The 20,803-nt window shown below is 38.4% G+C and overlaps 1 protein-coding gene across 2 annotated transcripts in view; it reads right to left on the bottom strand.

The window, feature by feature from the left end:
- Positions 1–20,803, bottom strand: part of scube1 (signal peptide, CUB domain, EGF-like 1) — a 95,671-nt gene that overhangs the window by 19,749 nt on the left and 55,119 nt on the right. Inside the window, exons 7-8 of one of the 2 annotated variants that reach the window (XM_053650675.1) lie at positions 18,766–18,855; positions 6,159–6,275 (exon numbers count right to left, since the gene is read on the bottom strand). In XM_053650675.1, coding sequence (XP_053506650.1) covers positions 6,159–6,275; positions 18,766–18,855 — 207 coding nt within the window. The remainder of the gene's footprint in view (positions 1–6,158; positions 6,276–18,765; positions 18,856–20,803) is intronic. The other variant, XM_053650676.1, reaches the window with a different exon arrangement.

Below are 20,803 nucleotides of genomic sequence, written 5' to 3'. Positions count from 1 at the left end.
CCATGGGTGTACTTACTTTTTCCTTAGAAGTATATCACATCTATTGATATTTCTGTTGAATAAATGATTGAAAAAGCTAATTTTCCTTCTGGTTTTGTTCAAGTATATCACCTTCATTAATAGGCGCTGTTTCAAAGATGATCAAATGTTTGCTTGTCCAAATATGTCAAAATAGTCAACAATTTCCATGAAGTGTACTTTAGTTTTTTCACATGAGTGTATACATATAAAATGCAGACCTGCATTGTGCTTAATAGTACGCCAAAACCCGCAACTACTGCAGTCCATACTATTTATACTCCTGTACGTCAGCGCATACACCACCACATACAGCATCACTGCCTGCTCGACCTGATTACTGAGGCAAGTAATCTTCCCCATAATAAGTATATTATTATATATCTATAGATATGCTTATAATTTACTTTATGTATTACATATTTGATATATTACATAATCTAGCAATTTTCCGCATAATAAGCTTTAATGGGCTTAAGAACGCTATAGATTTAAACAAATATATTAAACATTTCCACAGCTTGAACTGATAAAAAAAAACAAAAAAACAGGAGTATAAGAGAAAGTGACTGTAAAAAGAAAATGGAGGTGCCATGAACACAAACACGCATGAGAAAGAAAAAGAGAGAAAAAAATTATAACGACGTCTAGTTGTTAATCATGTGGTGTACAGAACATTTGTGAGAAGAATACAGATCCCTTCGCGGTCCAGGAACTAGCAGCTGCACTCAGAGTCGCTTTGTAGCTTTTCCAAATATTTGAACGTAAAAAGCAATTAAAAGTAATATGTTCGTGGAAACACAAACCTTTACAAATAACCCGTGATGGAGTGTCATGATCCAGCTTTCAGCAGCAGAAACATTTTCACAGATTGTTCTCAGCAGCACACCTCGGGGAAGCTAATCTCTCAGAAATGCGGGGCCGAACGCGCCAGTTTAGTTTTCTGCAAATTAAAAGGCCTGTTTTATTTGCTTTCTTCATAAAGGGATTATGCCATGTAATAACACTGGCTCTGCATGTTCGCAAGCAGGAGAGAAAGACCAGGAGACCACAGTGCAAAGAACTATAACAAAAACCGTGGAATAAAAATAATCGGAGGAAAGGTAATTCATTTGTGGACAAGTGAGCTTGACATCTAAAAATATAAATGCACTTGTCCTGAGAAAAGTGATATGAAGACTACAACACACTGACATTATAAAAAGTGCTGCTACTAATGATCAAGAAAATTACAAGTAAATAATTCATCCTGGTGAAAAACAGCAAGTAAAAATGACGCTTTATACATGTCTGCAACAGACACAACTAATCAAGAAATGTTCTATGGGTTTGTTTGTTTTTTTATTAATTGTGCTAACCAAGTGAGCTATGCTTAAGTGAACACCACCTTCATTATCAAAAGTATACAAAGAAAATTAACATTAGCTGGCTAGCTAACTTAACCAATGCTGTTAGGGGTTCAATAGCTTGCTAGGTTTGTTTAGCTAGCTAGCTCGTTTTTCTAGCTACATAATTAGCAATGTAGTAAAGATGCCCCCCTAATGTTTACATTATCTTGAGTGTTACATATAGACTGTAGCAGGACTTAGATATATTTAACATAATCATTACAGAAAATTGAAGTGACATATTAAGTTTAATACTGAACTTTTACACTGTAAAACAGCTAAACATCTGGCTAGCTTGTCTAGCTCACTCAGCTAGCTAAGGGCTAACCTGTACATGAGCTGTACATGGCTGATTTTCTCTCTACCTTTCTTCCCCATTTCTCTCTCTCTCTCTCTCTCTCTCTCTCTCTGTCTCTCTCTGTCTCGCTCACTCTCTCTTCATCTCTATGTCTCTTGCTTCCTCTCTCTCTCTCTTCATCTCTATGTCTCTCTCTCACTCTCTCTCTTCATCTCTGTCTCTCTATGTTTCTTTTTTCTCTACCTTTCTTCCCCATTTCTCTCTCTCTCTCTCTCTCTCTCTCTCTCTCTCTCTCTTCATCTCTATGTCTCTCTCTCACTCTCTCTCTTCATCTCTGTCTCTCTATGTTTCTTTTTTCTCTACCTTTCTTCCCCATTTCTCTCTCTCTCTCTCTCTCTCTCTCTCTTCATCTCTGTCTCTCTCACTCTCTCTCTCTTCATCTCTGTCTCTTGCTTCCTCTCTCTCTCTCTCTCTCTCTCTCTCTCTTCATCTCTATGTCTCTCTCTCACTCTCTCTCTCTTCATCTGTATGTCTCTCTATGTTTCTTTTTTCTCTACCTTTCTTCCCCATCTCCCTCTCTCTCTCTCTCTCTCTCTCTCCATCTCTGTCTGTCCCATTCTCTCTCTTCTTCTATCTGCCTCCCTTTTTAAGTTCTCTCTCTCTCTACATCACTCTCACTCCTTCCCTACTATTCTCTCTCTCTCTCTCTCTCTCTCTTTCTCTCTCTGTGTGTGTGTGTGTGTGTGTGTGTGTGTGTGTGTGTGTGTGTCTATCTCTTCTCTTCTTCTCTCGATTTTTCTCTCTCTGTCTCTCCTTCTCTTTCTTCTTCTTCTCTCCACCCCTCCACCCTTTTCTCTCCCTGATAAAGCAAGTGTCTGTCAGCAGCTTGTCTGTCTCATGTCTGTGTTAGCTCTCCTGTCTGTCTTCACTGCTGAAACATCCTTTATGAGACACAAGGGATTTCAACATGCCCTAAATAGTTTATACTAAAATGATTATGTTACTAGAGCAAGACCAGACAGCTCCCTGTGGGATCTCAGAGAGAAGAAGTATAATAATAATAATAATAATAATAATAATAATAATAATAATAATAATAATACACTGCATAAACTTGTAATTGATGCAGAAACATAGATGCAGAAGTACAAACCAGGCCTTATCATTATCATGCCACCTACACACACACACACACACACACACACACACACACACACAAAACAAAAAAACAAAAACCACCCTACACACAGGTAGAAGCAGACATTTTATAATAATCATAATCATGGTAAGACTTGTTTTCCCATTTTGTCTGTTGCAAGAAGGTGGTCTAAAACCTAATTTCCCTCAAGTCAGTAATTATATAATCTACAACAGTACATTAAAACCATCAATTACATTTCAAATGACAGATTACAGACTCAGCTACACAGCTCGGTGGGGGACATTATAACTATTATAACGGTGTAGGAATGCTTTTAGACTGTAGAATGGTTTTATTCTAAAGCACCATATAAGGGGTCAAGTACAGCCTTCTGATAAACTTCATCATTTTCAGTAAATAGAATAGTTCTCTAAAAGTAACTCAGAATGGTGCTTTTTCATCTTGTGACAAGAGTGTAAATGAAACACACCCTTAAAAGTAATCAATGGCGTTAACCTCCCATACCACATAAATTAGTATACTGGTCCTGGTCCTGTGCTGATGCCCCAGTTAGCAGTCATGAAAGTAACCATGACATAGTGTTTAATGCTATAATAGATATATCTGTTTTGTGAATATTGAAAATATATAACGTTAAGAAAGACAATTAGGAAGAAATCATGCAGGTTTATCTCTGCTCAGAACATGTCCTTAGTGTCTCATCTCTCTTTTCTTTATGCTCAGCTTTTCTTTTTTTTTTTCTCCAAATTGTACGTCAATTTGGAGTCAATATTGAATTACACTACAGACCAAAACCAGATGCATTTCGGAATCATTTTAGACGTAAACTCAGTAAGACATTTATTTAGGCAAATCCAAGAATCATAGTTAGAATTCACAACGGGAGTCAAAACAGGCAGGCAATGATCAAACAAGGATAATCCATAATCACTGGCCAAATAGAAGCAAGAGTAAGAACCAGAACAAACATAGAAACAGGAAAGCAAGATTTGGAATTGGACTTGGATTCAAAGGCACAGAAAGACGTCATAACAACAGGATACAAATAGACAAACTAATCAATGACTAACACTGAACAGGTGAACACAATCAGGCAACAAACCAATGACAGGACAGGGACAAAGACTGGATTACAAGAAAAAAACAAAGTTCCCGATACATTTCTGAATCAATTAAGATATAAGTTTGACTTGATCATTGTACAGTGGTGCTATGCTACTGTATTCGTCTGGTGTGAATTCTAGATATTACTGGTCTAATGTGAAAAAGTTGAGTAGTAGTTACTACAGCGTGTATAAATATTATTTTTTGCATGCGCATGGGCCAAAGGAAACGAAGCAGCGAACCATGTTTGGCTTGCAGGCTTTGAGTCTGACACGTGATTTTGACGTTCTGAGAGGTTTCTGTGCAAAATTCCTATACAAGTCTAATTTGGAGCCTGACTTGACCATATGGTCATAGTGAGTTTTTACAAACTTTATCAGCAGGCAGCAACAAGGTCATTCATCAAGTGTTTATGTGAGATAAACGGCATGTCACAAGGTAGATCAAAGACATGGTGGATTTATGATTGCAGACCTTGAGGCAGGCTTAATTATGAGGGCGGGGAAGCATCGGACCAGCTTAACATCCGCCTTCCAGGGTACTCGTATAGATTCACACATATACACACATTCACCACCTGACATTTGAAGTTTTCCTCTGTGTCCAGCTCAGGAGGTGTGTATGTGTGTGTGTGTGTGTGTGTGTGTGTGTGTATGTGTGAGATTGACTGATCAAACAGTATCGGATCTGCAGCGCCTTTATGTGCAGTCCAAATAAGTCCAGCTATTTTACACACATACATGCCACATGTCTCCCCTTCTTAAGAGACAGTCACAGTCACATGACCACACCACATCCCTATGGAAACCACTGCGTTAAAAAAAGCCAGAAATTACCTGTGGCCATTAGTCCAACCTCACTGAAACTTAACATGAATTTTGCATGCTAAATTATGCAAAATCTGATGGAAAGAATGATTGACACCCTCCAAGAAAATAGGCAAGAAATATTTCTTAATATGTGGTAAAACTATTGACACCCGTAACGTTTACAGACCTTTGCCAGGTTTCATTGGAGCTGTAATTGCAAACATCTGTTGTAGTCAGTTGAGACCAAAATCAAAATTTTGGCCAATGTATTGTTTGGAGAAATTAAGGGTACTACATAAAAGAGAGGCGCCCAGGGGTAGATCTTTGAGGCTGTTTTGTGGCTAATGATCCAACAGCTCAGTATTTCAAAAAAAGAAACAGGTTGCCTCTGCCAGGAGGTTAAGAATTGGGCTTAGCTGAATCTTTCAACAACATCAAGCATACCTCTAAATCAACAAGGAAATGGTTGTGGGACACATAATCCAGGATTTGCATTGGCCATCTCAGTCGCCATATTCAAATCCTATTGGAAAATCTGTGGACCAAATTGAAGAAGAAAGTCTGTCTAGGAATAAAAGAAACTTGAAATTTTCTACACGTGTCTCCAAACGTGTTAGTCATTACAAGACTGTGTTGTTAATCTCTCCAGGGAAGGCTTCAGGAATCATTAATTGTACGAGGTGCCAATACTTTTAACCCAGTGTTTTTTGCACACAAAATATCCATGATATGATTACGATTTCTTGGAAAATAGTGAATTAGGGAAAAAACCTCATGTTTAAGTTTAAAATATCAATCACTGCATGTGGTTTTTTGCTTTATATATTAATTTTCCCCAGGAAGGATGCCAATAACAGGAAGGAGTTGACTTTACCTAGATAAAGCAGACACTCCAGTCGCCTAAGTGAGTACTTATTTAGCGTTCCCCTTTCCCACTCTCCTGTGGCATTTGTTTAGAGAGAACCCACCATTGCGCTGTGCCAAGATCATTTAGCGGCAACTTATCTTTGAATACATGGCCATTGACGTCAGAGCTGGATTTCGGAAGCGGGAATGCTTCGCGGCCAGAGCAACAACAACAACAACCACAGACCCATTCCACATGAGAGGAGGACGTAAAGACATGGATTGAGTTGGTCTTGGCTAAGGATCACTCACATAGGCACATGGTGCTACCTAGCCATCTCCACCAAAAGAATCATTGTCCTGGTGTACCTGCAATTTAATCTTGCAGTCTAAATACAGGAAATGTAAAATTGCTCCCTGACATCCAGAAGCTTTTGGAAGGAGAAAAAAAGGGGAATGTTCCTCAACATTTTAATATACACAGACATCAAAACACAGATAATATACACAGACACACACAAACACGTACTGACCTTTGCAAGTCTTGCCATCAGGCTGCAGAGTGAAACCGACTGGACAGCTGCAGCGGACTCCAGTGGCCGTGTCTTTACATGTGCGATCACATCCACCATTGTTTACTGCACAGGTCTCTGGGTAAATATGCACACATACACACACACATATATATATATATATATATATATATATATATATATATATATATATATATATATATATATATATATATATATATATACACACACACACATACAGGCCATAGAAAAGTCAGGAGAAGGACACATACACATTCACCTAAATTTCATTGCAGTATACTCAATAAGTTACTTTCATGCTGGCATACATGGCCTGTTATGATGCACTCAGGTGAGATCAACCTATATAATATATTAAGATAGGGTGCATCTGAATTTAAATAATGTGACTCTGCAGTAAAGAAACTGCTAAAGTCAACCACATGAAATTATTCACATGTAAAATAGTACCTCTGTTACAACAAATGAAGCCCAGAGTAACATGATTTATCTTAACATGTTATAATACATGAAAGAAGGATGTCTTAAAACAGACATGGACTTCCCATTTGGCAAAATGGCACATAAAATCCCAACAAAATGGCATAAAAAAAACCCCCAATACAATAACCCAAAATTCCATAGAAATTGACATTAGCCAGTATAAAATTGCTGTAAAATTGCATATTTGTCATTAAAATGAAGTGATTCAACATACTTAATATCATTATAGGTATGACATATTTCATTATGCCACATGACATAATATCACAGCCTACAAATAGCTCTAGTTTCCCAACACAATCTTAGAAAAAAAGGCTTCTCAATGGTTTTTTGGATTCTTAGGAGCTTTAGCTTCATTTAAGGGTTCTACTTGGAACATGTTGTGAAAGGGAAACCATCTCTTGTAGAGTTTCACAATGATCCTTATGATAAAGAATCTAGTATAAATTGTATGGCATCCTAAACTAGTTTTGAAAGATTTTTCTCCAAGACAATGACATTAGATACTATTTAATATAGCCCTATGTATAAAACTATGTTTAAGCAGTTCTACTTCAGCCTATTGACAATCAGTGGTCGTAAAAAAAGCACAATCAATCCTTCATGTGCATCTGCAGATGGGTCATGACTATGGCAACAAAATCAGCAGTTGCTTTGGTTGTCCTACAACCAGATGTGCTACTGCCCCCATGCTGCTGGTCTGCTTGATTATATTGGATTTTTATATCAATCTTACTCCAATCTTAATCCAGAGGCCATATATAAGGGCTACCTGTGGTAAGAGTGCCATGACATGCTTTGTAACCAGACAATAGTGTTTCGCATATGCCATGTAATATAAAGTAGGGACTGACTTACCCATGCTTGGACAGTTGTCTAATGGCTGATTTATACTTCTATAAAGAGGATTAGGTCAAAACAGACAGAAGAGATTAATTGGTAAATGTAATTTGCAGAGGCTCACAGAAGAGCCAACATGCATGCCTCCAGAATCTCAACTTCACATCGTGCTTGTGTGTGCGTGTCAAACAAACACTGATTGGTTAAGCATGAAATGGAGATGTTCCATGATCAGTTAGCAGATAAGGTCTGCAAAATACATGTCAACATGTCTGCAGATTTGCAGGCAGAGAAGTATATTTCAGTCTTAATGCCAAAGTCCCAGAGGCAGGAGTGTCTTGCTTGCATTGCAGATAAGCCTCAAACCTGTAAGTATTCATTAAGAAGGCATAAATTAAACAACATTAAGCATGGACGAAATAAAGTATTTACTTAGAGTCCTGCAAACAGGATCCAACCCTCTTGTGGTTACAACACCTAAACATGGTTCTAAAGATTCTGTATATTGTCTCAGTGAGAGTTCCTTGAATCTGCCTTATTGATACTTGTCAGGAGTAGTCTTGCAAAACTGGGTTGAGGGGGTATCTCTGATTCATTCTTCATTATAGCTAATGCATAGCTTCATCATGTTAAATGGGCTCACTTCAGGCTCACTTTAGGCTGTGGCATATATTGTCCCAGACTGTGGCCAACTATTGGATTTCTTCAGTCCCCTCTCTTAGGCATTTAATACCATCCTGATATGCCTACCCATGGTACCAGGTCAACTCATTAGAGCCATAGCAAAAGACGTATTGCAAGGGTATTTACTGGCATCTGAAATCTTCTACAACACTTTCTCACACAACCACTGTAGTTCAAGGTCCACACACAGCCACTGGGCAACCACTACGCTGAATCTTTAGGCCTAGATTTTCAGTCCTACAGTACTATAATTAGTGAGTGGAGCCACACTCCAACTATGGTTAAACATTGAGAAATATATTGAGATTATATTAGTTCAGTGGTGACACATTTCTTAAAGTAGCACTTTTGGCCCAACTTTAGTCCAAACTTTCATCAGACTAATGAGGTTCTGGTGACAGTATCTCGAGAAACCAGATCAATACTGGCACCCTCTCTGTAATAGTTCTTTAATAAAGATAGTAAATCTTCATGGTTTCATGTTATAAACATTTCATTCTTTTGCCCTTAATGTACATAATTCCTCTGTTGTCTGTTTCTCTGCCTTCCAACAATACAAATTCCTGCACTTCACTATGTCTTTGGTGGTTTCACCAAGGGTGTCCAAGCTGCACTATTAGCAACTTGCCTGGAAATGAATCCTTATGTAGATGACTGACTCATTTCTTCTCCCAAAGGTAAGAAGGTCATGACGGACACTCTGATGGAACGTGTCAAACTTGAGACTGAATTAGGTGAACTCCTCACTTAAGTCCTCTCTCTAGCACAAGATAGTTACAGCTTTTCTGAGTCCATCTTTACTGGGTCCAGATATGGCTGCATGGCTTGCACCTTGACCCTGTGAAACACAAACATATCAAGTGCATAGCAGTCTTGATGCCCTGGAAACAGAGCTGTTTTTTTCTTTGCCAGTGTGCCCCTGGGGTCAATTCCTTTCCAAAGAAAGGTGGTAACAGCTGATGCTTGCTGTTCAGGTTGTCACAACAGACTACAGTACTGTAAAACGTCTGGTTAGAGTTGTTGGTCAAATAAAGCTTCAGTTTTTGTTTTTTGCTTTTCCAAATTACCAGGAAGTCTCAAGATTGGTAGCCTCCTTTCACCTTGGCTACCATGTGCTGATGTGCGTCATCTCCCTCAAACTTGCTGACCTGCCTGGGCTATGCAAACAGTTGAGGGTAAATTTGAGAGAATGGTGACTGCACCCGAGATATGTTGGGTCTTTTGCCAGTACAAAGTTATTTCAGTGCATTCAATGCACTATAACATTTTTCTCTGCCTGGATGCCTTACCACTGGAGCCCTTGACACAGCTGTTCCCCATAAGGAAAGACCAACTGTCCCAAATGGTACCCACATCCAGATTGCCTTCAGATAAGGTGGTTGCCATTGGGCCAGAACCACAATGGGTGAACTATTCAAGCCTTTTCAGTATGCCAGAGTCTTGTCAATATAGACTATGTACATCTTCATGTCTGTAGTGTGATGTAAAATGTTTGGTCCCTCAGCAGTCCCACTAGAAAGACTCCAGTCCAATACACACCTACAGTTTGTATCTGTATATGAGTTTGTGAAGGGATAATCCTTAGGATATGGTGACGCAGTGGGTAGTGTTGCCACCTCAATGCTCTATGATCCTCAGTTGGATCCTTGGGCAATAGTCTTTGAGTCTCATGTTATTTCCATGTCCGTGTCGGTTTCCTCCGGGCTCTCCAGTTTCCTTCTACCTCCCAGAAATATGCCAGTAGGTGGAACAGCTACCACTAGGCATAAATGAGTGTGTGAATATATTTATGCATGGTGCTAGGTTCTGGATCCATCACAACACTGACCAGGATAAAGGAGTTACTGAAGAACAAAAGAACTAGCCTTAGCTGCACACACAGTAATCAGTGCTTTCGTTATGGCCACTTACAAAGTGAGTCTCATTCTTGATGATTTAGTGAGTATTTGTCATACGATGAGTTTTGTGGAAATATAAATGTACATGCAAAAGTACTTGTGGTAATATAAAATTCTATTGACCAGAGTTGTCAGATGGTATGTTTTTATATTACTGGCTGGGCTTTGTTGATACAATATCCCAATCTGTGCACAGGTACTAGCGGGGTATCCACTATGCCTTGAACCACCAACAGCAGAATTCATACGTCCCCAATTCTCTACGTTTACATTTATGGAATTTGGCACATGACCCCCTTAACCAGAGCGACTTACATTTATCTTATTTATACAACTGAGCAGTTGAGGGTTTAGGGCCTTGCTCAAGAGCCCAGCGGGGGCAACTTGGCAGTGCTGGGATTTGAACTCACAACCTTATGATCAGAAGTCCAATGTCTTAACCACTGAATTACCACTGCCCTGTGTACAAATATCCACTACCAAATGTCCCTAGGTACATGTGAAATGTAACTCTTAGAATAAAAAACGTTCCTCTAGCATCCTAAAGAGTTCTTCAGTTTGTCCCTCTGGAAGAATGCTTTGAGGGACTGTGTAGAACCCTACAACAGAGTGCCTCTCTTTCAGAAATAGTTCCAAGTAGAACCCAGTTTCTAAGTGTGTATGTTGGAACTGTACCCATCAGGTGAGCTTGAACATATTTGATGGCCTTCTTTTGGCATAAAGGGTACATTCTCTTTAAATGTACACTCAAGGGTTTGTCCAACTGCATGACTTCTTTTTTAATTTTGTATGACTTTTTTGAACGTTTAGATTCTTCGAAAACTGTATTTAAGCAATGAATAAAACTGTAAGGTACAGAAATGATTCCCTAATAAAGATTCACTTCTGAAAAAAAAAGATAAAACATTAGCAAATAAAAAGATTAAATTGGGGATAAAAATATTAACCAACAGTTAACAAAAGGCAAAAGTTGAGGCATTCAGACTTTTTTCTTATCTCAGGCAACTGTGGAAGCAACGTGATGTTTAAGCTGAAAAAAGAAATAGCAAAAGTTAAAAGAGGAAGCAAGAGAGTTAATTCCCAACTAGTCTAGTCGTGAATGGTCGAAGAAACTGGAGGAAGTTGTAGAACGTTTGGTTAATGTATAGTTAGCAAATCTGGAAACGTTTAGTCACATGAATTGTAAAAACATTTTAGTATGATACCATGTCTTAAATTGTAACATAATGAGCTTTGACTAGATCCATATTTTCACATGTTGACACCATGCACTGTAAACAAAGTGATATACAGTATCCATAATATACATATCTAGCACACTTAAGGGTTATTCAGTTTTTAGATTTCAGTATGTAGTATGTATTATGTACAACTCAGCATAATATAATGCCTGTTTGTTTTATTCTCAGACTATACACTATCTAGTACCGGTACGTTTGTAAATTCTCAAATCAGACACTAAGATATTGCAAATGTGCATGGTACCTCAAATCATTTGGCCATTCCAAAACAGTCACCATGTGACTTCTTGTCCAGCACAATAAAGAGTTCTTCCTTTTCATTCTTTTTCTGGAAACATTTAAATGTTTGATTTGGAAGCCTAAGAGAGACGGTTTCTCTTTCTGAAACCATTCCCTGTAGGACCCCTATAGAAAGCTAGACCCATCCAAACAACCCCTTAAGGAACCTTTCTGGAATCTTCCTTTTTTAAGAGTGTAGTAAGAATTTTATTATCCAATTGTACAAGCACAAACTTTTTGCTCATTTACATATGCAGACTGGAACTGTTTGCATTTGGTACCTCTGCCATATAGAAAAATTCATTCTCCAGCAGTGTATGATGGCTCTACCTCTGCCAATACATAGCACAATCTGCTACTACTGAGTGAAAAAAAAATGTACAGAGTCCTAAGTTTACTTTTTAACCAATTCTAGTAAAACATTCTGGTATTAATAATACACTATAATTTTAATGCTCTGATGTCAACAATGTCAAAAAAATATATTAGAGACATGGCTGTAGTATTTTTGGATTTCACTGTGTTTCTATTTCACTCTCAATTTGTTATATAGCTGTTAAAATTTTATTTGCTAAGCCATTATCTCTCAATATATGTATTAAAGTGTACTTTAATGGAGCAACAAAAAAAAACCCTCAGAAAAAACCCAACAGATTCAATGTCACAGATAGCAGATCTTCATCTCAGTTCTGTAAATCTAAGTCACTTTCTCCACAGTGTTTAATAAGAAAAGAAACCAGTTCTTACATATTCAGATGCTTCTGCTGGGTCTTATATATGTATGGTCCTTCAAAGTAGCTTCTGTCCTAAGAGCTTTTTGTAATGCAAATCCAGTGGTGCTTGAAAGTTTCGGAACCCTTTAGACTTTTCTATATATCTGCACAAATATGACCTAAAACATCATCAGATTTTCACACAAGTCCTAAAAGTAGACAAAAAGATCCCAATTAAACAAACGAGACAAAAATATTATACTTGGTCATTTATTTATTAAGGATAATGATCCAATATTACATATCTGTGAGTGGCAAAAGGATGTGAACCTCTAGGATTAGCAGTTTAGTTTGAAGGTGAAATTAGAGTCAGGTGTTTTCAATCAATGATATGAGAATCAGGTGTGAGTGAGCACCCTGTTTTATTTAAAGAACAGGGATCTGTCAACGTCTGATCTTCACAACACATGTTTGTGGAAGTGTATCATGGCATGAACAAAGGAGATTTCTGAGGACCTCAGAAAAAGAGTTGGTGATGCTCATCAGGCTGGAAAAGTTTACAAAACCATCTCTAAAGAGTTTTGACTTCACCATTTCACATTCAGACATATTGTGTACAAATGTAGGAAATTCAAGACCATAGTTACCCTCTCCAGGAGTGGTGAACCAACAAAGACCACTCCGAGAGCAAGACGTGTAATAGTCTGAGAGGTCACCAAGGAACCCAGGGTAACTTCTAAGCATCAAAATTCCTCTCTCCCATTGTCTAATGTTAATGTTCAACAATGGTGTGCATGGCAGGGTTACAAGGAGAAAACCACTGCTCTCCAAAAGAACATTGCAGCCTGTCTGCAGTTTCATGTGTCTGCAAGATCATGTGGACAAGCCAGAAGGCTATTGGAAAAATCTTTTGTGGACAGATGAGACAAAAATAGAAAATTTTGGTTTAAATGAGAATTGATATGTTTGGAGAAAGGAAAACACTGCATTCCAGAATAAGAACAGTATCCCATCTGTGAAACATGGTGGTGGTAGTGTCATGGTTTGGGTCTGTTTTGCTGCATCTGGGCCACATCTGTTTCGCTGGTGAAACAATGAATTCTGAATTATTTCGGCGAGTTCTAAAGGAAAATATCAGGACATCTGTCCATGAACTGAATCTGAAGAGAAAGTGGGTGATGCAGCAAGACAACGATCCTAAACACACAAGTCATTCTACCAAAGAATGGTTAAAGAAGAATAAAGTCCTGATCTTAAGGACCTGTGTGAAAATCTGATGATGATTATGTCATATTTATGCAGAAGTAAAGAAAATTCGAAATGCTTCACAAATTTTCAAGCACCACTGTATCATGCAAAATACGGAGAGGAGGCTAGAGGGAGCTACAATAAGTATACAATCATAAATGTCCAGTTTTCCATGTCGGAGCATTTACATAATGACTTTACATTGTAGATAGAGTAAACAAAGCATAAATGGCAGAAGGGCCAAGGTGCGGGACATGGGGAAACGTTCAGTTGGAGCTATGATGGTGTTTTGCTAATCTGAATGCAAATGTGGATGAGAAGGTGACCTTATAAACCCACAGGCAAAATATCTGAGATTGAATTTGGAAACTGGGAAACAGGAGGGAAGTAAAGATTGTAGCAGGACAGTTTTGTTTAAAAGAGCCTCAAAAGCTTTCTGAAACAAAATGATTTATACCAGCGGCCCTGTTATTAGCGGATCTTGCTACAGGCCATTGCACACATTCTGTAACAGCTGGACGCACATAGCCTAGGGGTCTGACTGTTCACAGGGTAAATTCACACACACACACACACACATACACTCAATCAGTTATGAGAGCACAAATATGGGACCTCTTGAAATATTTGTTAAATATAGGAGGCTAGCTTACACATGGTTTGTTGTATTGCACTTATATATAAGATATACTGTAAACACAGTATTATAACATTGCAGTCTGCAGTGTATGCTGCATTGTAACATATCATGTTATAATGTATATTTTATATATATTGTATATTTGTTTGCTGTATGTCCTGCATATTGTTAGAGTTTGTACTGTATCGTATTGTCCACACCTACAAAAGCTGTATTTATAATGTGAAGTACAGCTTCCTGAGTGATAGACATGTGAGCTTTTATAACTGTGTGATGAGCAATCTTTGTAAAGGTTCACAAATTCACCAGAGCTATTCATTTCACAGACTGACCTAATCCTAACATCGGAAGTGATACCATGATTCGGGTCCCGTGTCCTACTGATATTATGTTTACAAATATGTATGTAAAGTAAAGGTAAAAGACATTTTAAATACAGTGTCCTTTATAAAAACCTATGTACATACATATTTCAGATAAATAATATAAAACATGAATAAAAACCTAAATCTACAGCACTTAGCATTTCTGCCTGTCCCAGCACACTATAAATACACTTTACCTTGAAATATAATCGGATTATATTTTACATTAAAGTGTGAATCTTTTAACATCTCACGCTCAAAACAAACTTTTATCCTTGAGTCATTCATTTAATTAAAACACATTCACCCCTGTGAAATATTGGGAATATTCAATTTTCAAGTCACATGTTCAACAGGAAGTTGCATCATGTGCATGATTAAGATTAGAGGATTAATTTAAGTAAGTTCTCACCATTGTTTGTCTTTATTTTCAATTCTAATATGATACTGACTGGTGAGGTCATTTGAAGCAAATCATTAGAACATCTTTAATGTCCTAGGTAATACTAGTTAACCACATTTGGTGTATTTGTTAATTCTATGCTAAATAATTTCAGAGCATAAATGCAGCCCATTGTCAGCAAAAAAAAACCTTGTCAAAATTAGAGACTGTTGCATAATTTCTAAGGTTAAATGCATGTTTTTATCGATTCAATGTTGAAAACTGCTGAACAAAATAAAAAATAAATAAATAAATAAATAGAACCCTGTATGTACAGCCCTTTCATAAAGATTCAGTTAATAACTAACGGAATATGCTTTTTTCATATCCAGTCTTATGATCATCATGATCATACTTTATTTGCTAGATATTATTCTTTATGCTGATTTAATAGTATTCACATTAACCCGATCCAAATAAACAGATGAATTCAAACCACTTTACCAAACCATATAACTATAACAAATAGCACCATTCACCTTAATGAACAATAAATTCGCTCTTACTGTCTCCCCCCCCCCCCCATTCTCTATGTCAGCACTTTTAATATGACTACAGGGAAGGAGATTTTTCCACTGACGCCGAGTTTCCAGTTCAATTTGCCAGGATTGGTCGCATCCTGGTGCTGCTGGCCGCGGCTGTGACAGCAGCACAAACTGAAGTGTGAACAGAGAGTGTCAAATCTAACACAAACCTGAGGTACAGCATTGCTACACATACACACAAAGTCTCTCTCTCTCTCACACACACACACACACACATACACCATCCAGCATATTTGTGTGATAAACTCATAATATCCAAGAAATTAAATGAAAGGGTATAGAAGTGATGACACCACTATAACCCACTTCATAATCCCCTGATTGATTATCTGAGCTGGTTTTGATTAGCGATGCCATCCTAGCTTCTGTCCAAAGAGCACCATAAATCTCTACATTAAGTACATGTTAGGACAGTAATGACTAGTGAAAAATACGAGATGGTGTATAGTAGGTATAAAGTAAGTTGGCACTTCTTCTGCTTGATGAACTTTTAGAATGTGGCTCAAGTGTTGACGTCTTCTAAGAGGTTTGGCAGACGCACAGGGCAATTTACATTTGAAGTGGGTAAATCAGACCCTTCCAACTTGGACACATCAGCAGCCAAGTTCAGCAGAGGTGCCTTAAATAAAAGAGACACTTCCAGCAAAACTGAGAAACGCCTTTGTCATATTCATTCAGTACACGCTTTAATATCAGCTTGGATGTATGATATCATTTAGGCATTGAATAAACATAGTTGTACCACAGCACTATTTAATTCTCGAATCGGATTGATCAGAGGGTATTGATTAATTTTCTATAACAGCAGCACTGACAAACGTTCAAATCACAGGCTTGTTCTGTAGTAACAGTTCATTTACAGGGATGTGTATGGGCAAGGTAAAGCTGTTCCTTTACATTTTCCACCACAGGAAACTCTATGCATTGACAGTTTTTTGCTTTCTCAGTGAAATACTCCAATTTGTTGAAATACTCCAACTGCTTATAGCTGCTATAGTATGCTCATGTATGCAGGTCATCTTAAAACAAACTTCTGCATTCAAACATTTTTGAAACAATTGTAACTCCCACTTGAAATCAGTCAAAGCCGCAGTTCATGAGAGAAAAGAGCAAAAGAGACGTGGACTATGAGTAGAGAGTTTCAAGCCCCTGTCCTTGTAAGATACCTGTTTTGACAATAAATGGCAAAGTTATACATAAAGATGAGAGTAATTTCGATGTCTGTGGCCTCAAAGAAAAGAAAGATATTGGTTATTGGTTCATCTGTTTGCTAAAGGGGAAGAAAACATGTGACAAACATTAATGTGTAATATTAAGAGAGGGAAACGTAGTAAAAAGGAGAGAAAAACACTATGTTGCCGTTCCACTTGTCCAGTGTGTCTCAGTGTAGTTTAATATTTTTCCTTATTGCCTAGACAAATGTTCTACTTCAAATCACTTAAATGTATTCTAAATATGGAACAAGAGAACAGGGACATTGAAGCTGTAGTATTTAGTGTCTAGTAGTCCATGTATAGACGCCCACACACCACAATGTGCATGCGATGCAAAGAAAATATATTTTAGGGAAATGAACACCCTATAGACATCGATACAATTTGACTAGGACACCTAGCAGTCAAATAATTGCCTATTAATTGTACTGTAGTTACTAAATAGCTCATAGTAGTTAATGATAAAAGTGTGGGGTCCTGGGACACCCTACTGAATGCCGCTGCAGCTACAGTTTTGGCAGAAATGAAGAAAAATGAATTACATTTCAGCAAACGATGTAGAAATGGTTTTATTTACTTTTAAAACTTGCCTTTTCTATCTGTCTATCATGTTAGTGAAATAAGGACAATATATTCATTGATATGTGGATGCTTTCTATAAGGATACATTTATTTTACATTCATGGAAAGTGTCTCCAGTGTCAGCATGTTGTAACGGTCAGGAGGTTTTCCATCATGGGAACGTTTTCACGACAGAGGACTACTCAGTAGCAAGACAAACTGCATTTCTTTCTCTTATTAACTTCAAGAAAGAGGAGTAAAGAGTCGCTGTTGAGGAACTGAGTGTTTAAAGCTGCTCCAACGTAAATGATAACAAGAACTGACTTGGGTTTTTTTTTGGAAGTTCTGCGACATTAAATGTACCAGTTAAAAATGACGTGTTCTTTAATCAATCTATAATTGCATTCATTGGCAATGTGGTACATGTTGTGAGTTATTTTTCTATACAGCACAGCACATCATGCGAAGAGAAACATCTTTTTTCAAAACTTCGAATAGGACAAAATGTCCAAATTTCAACATGTAAAGGCTGGCTGTAAATCCCAGGCTGCAACACATATATGCTTTAAATGACTAAGTGAGTAATAAGCTGGGAGTTTAAGGGGTTGAAACAACCCCTTAATGTTTTCAGAAATCCCATTCCAAGTTTTAAAAGTTTAAACTCAGACTGCCATTGTTATCTCTTCTCAGACAGTGGAGCTTTACAGTAGCGGGAGTCTGGCCTTAATCAAAGATACAGCTGAAAAACAGCAGGTCAGTACTAAGAGCTTCTAAATTCAGAGCATTAAATCAGTAATGACTCTGAGTAAAAGGTTGGAATACTGTACTTTGGAAATGTTACAAGAATTTAAGACTTGCCCCTCGGTATCTTTAGACTAATTTATGATATGCTTCTTAATTGCATCTTTATATATTCTTTGTCCAAGAAAGTATAAATTAGGATATGGCCAATTGTGGTTGACATAAAACTATTAAAAACATCTAAAGATATCGTGTGTAAAGGAAATGTGTTTCTTGCAGTGCTAAAAGGAATACAAAAAAACCAAATGTGTACCACATGTTATTCCTGGTTCTTTGTTAAGATCTTAAAATGCAAGAGGAATGGCATGGGAGCTATGAGAAGCAAAGGGATTTAAAAAAAAAAAAAAAAAAAAAAAAAAAATTCATTACTGTTCCTATGCAAGGGAATAAAGTAGGGTTGGGAGCAGGCTTGGGAAAGTTTAGAAGGAACCTTGTCATGTTTAGAGGGTCTATTCTCAGGCTTTGTCGGACACAGAAACAACCAGAAACTTTCAATAATGGTGGTGGTTGGGGAGGGGTTTGGAGAACAACTCGAACAAAACAAATCAAAGGACAGAAAGAAAGTAAAGAGTAGAAGAGGAAATAAGCACAAGCGCCATGGCAACACATAGAAAGAGGAAGAAAGGAGTTACCCATAAGTAGACGCCGTTTCACCCGCTTGTCCACATCAGCTACTGACGTGGTATTGAACTCAGAGCTCTCAATTGCAGCCTCATCTTTCTCTAAAACACAAGTGACAGAGGACAAACAGGGAGCAGTAGGTTAATTAGAAGCCCAATGTCCATCGCCCCGCACAGACAGCCCTGCCATAGACCAGCCAGCCTCGGGCATCCGACTCGCAGGCCTCCTGAAGAGCAGGTTAGACTGATCCCACGTCAGTTTTTTCCCAGCACGCAAACTGGGACAAACAGATGGGCTAACAGGCAGTCCTGCTCCCAGTCGCCGCAGCTCGGACACCCAGACTCACACTGCCTGACCCTCTTGGCGTTTGAGCACAAACCAAAGCCAAGAAGCAAAAAAGCTGCGGAAATAAAATAAAAGCGCCAATAAACCCTGTTAGAGTGTTAATGAAATTAATGAATATATAAATAAAGAAGATCAAGTCAAACTCTCCCGAAATAAAAAGAGATCAGCCTTTGGAAGTTGTCATGAAAAAAACGAGAAGGAGAGACACACATGAGAGATAAATAAAATTGGGGGGGGGGGGATTTGGGGAATAAAAAAAAATGGAAGGGGTTCTCGTTGACATTGAATATTTGATGCTGCCGTTGCAGTCTTCCATATCAAACGGCCACTCAATTACTGCAGTGACAGAGAGGAGAAGTAGAGAAAAATGAAAGAGATGGAATGATACAAACTGCATGATGAGAGGATAACAATTACAGTAGGTCAGCGTAACACTACATGAAGAGTGTGGTAAGGACAAGATGAGGGAGAGATGACATGGAAAGGAATGGAGAGAAGTGCCGTCTCATGGTCGGAGAGCATGAGAGGAACCTGCGGTGGGAGGAAGTGTGGAGGGACATGCGGAAAGGAAAGGTGGTGAGGAGGTGGATGTAGTCTGGGGGCAGCGCTGGTTGCCTGTTTGTCTATGGAACACATCACAACTGGCTTTGACAATCAAGTCAACGCAGGAAAACTAGGTTCTCTGAGCAAAGTGGGTGGGGCTACTGTATAGATGGTTAATGAGCATGCAGATGCACCAGCACATGACTGGGCCATATTTAGCCTCATAAAATGGGCCAATCAACAAAATCAAAGTTCTGCCTTAATGCTGTGGGATCTGAAATTCTGTTCAGCCTCCAGTATGTGTTTTATATATCTTTGCTGACAGACTCACAGGAAAGAAAATGAGAATACAAGGGATTTCCAAGATTGGGACTCGTCTACGATCAGCCCATAATAAGGGACGACCAAAAATTAGGGATTGGGAGCAAGCACTAAATAACAGAAACTAAAAAAAGAGGATAAAATAATTAATTGATAAACTACTGCTATAACATAACAGAGGCACTACTGTCGTGAGATCAGGGGTTACTAATAATGTTGGTACCAATACATAAGGGAAGACATAACCAAATAAAAAGGGAAAAAGTAGAGAAAAGATATTTGCAAACATATTCATGCAGGCGAATGAGTTATTAGGAAGAACAGCATGGAGAGACAGAGGAAGCACACAGATGCAGATAGTATAGAGGGCAGAGGACATGCAATTGGCATGACAAGGAAACAGGAAGTGGAAGATGAGTTTGAGGTGCAGTGGAGCATTTTTGTGTTGTTTAGTCACGTTAATATTTTTTCGTTGGAGGCTACAGTATGGCATGCTTGATGGAAAGGTCGAGGATCAGGACAGGCCATTGGCTAGGTGCTGTAAGAAAGGGCGGGCAAGAGGTGGAGCTAGTTTGTTGATTGGCTACTTTTCTGACCTTGATGCAGGCTGCAATTGAGGTATCTGTTCTCAAAAGTCTCACAAGACTTTATTTGCTTTTCAGCCATAATTCTCTCTAATACTCTTTTAAAATTGCAGACAAGACAGGCAATCAGGAACTTTCACCAGAGAGGGCAGGAGGAACGGGAAGAGCAAAGGAGCCTGTGAGGAAACACTACTGGCGGAAGGGAGACTCTAAAGAAGCAATGCTACAGACAGGGGAAGGACTCGACCCACACAGC

This window comes from Ictalurus furcatus, chromosome 19 (genome assembly GCF_023375685.1).
Source record: "Ictalurus furcatus strain D&B chromosome 19, Billie_1.0, whole genome shotgun sequence".
NCBI classification, from domain to species: Eukaryota; Metazoa; Chordata; class Actinopteri; order Siluriformes; family Ictaluridae; genus Ictalurus; species Ictalurus furcatus.
This window is presented reverse-complemented; position numbering and strand designations above follow the sequence as displayed.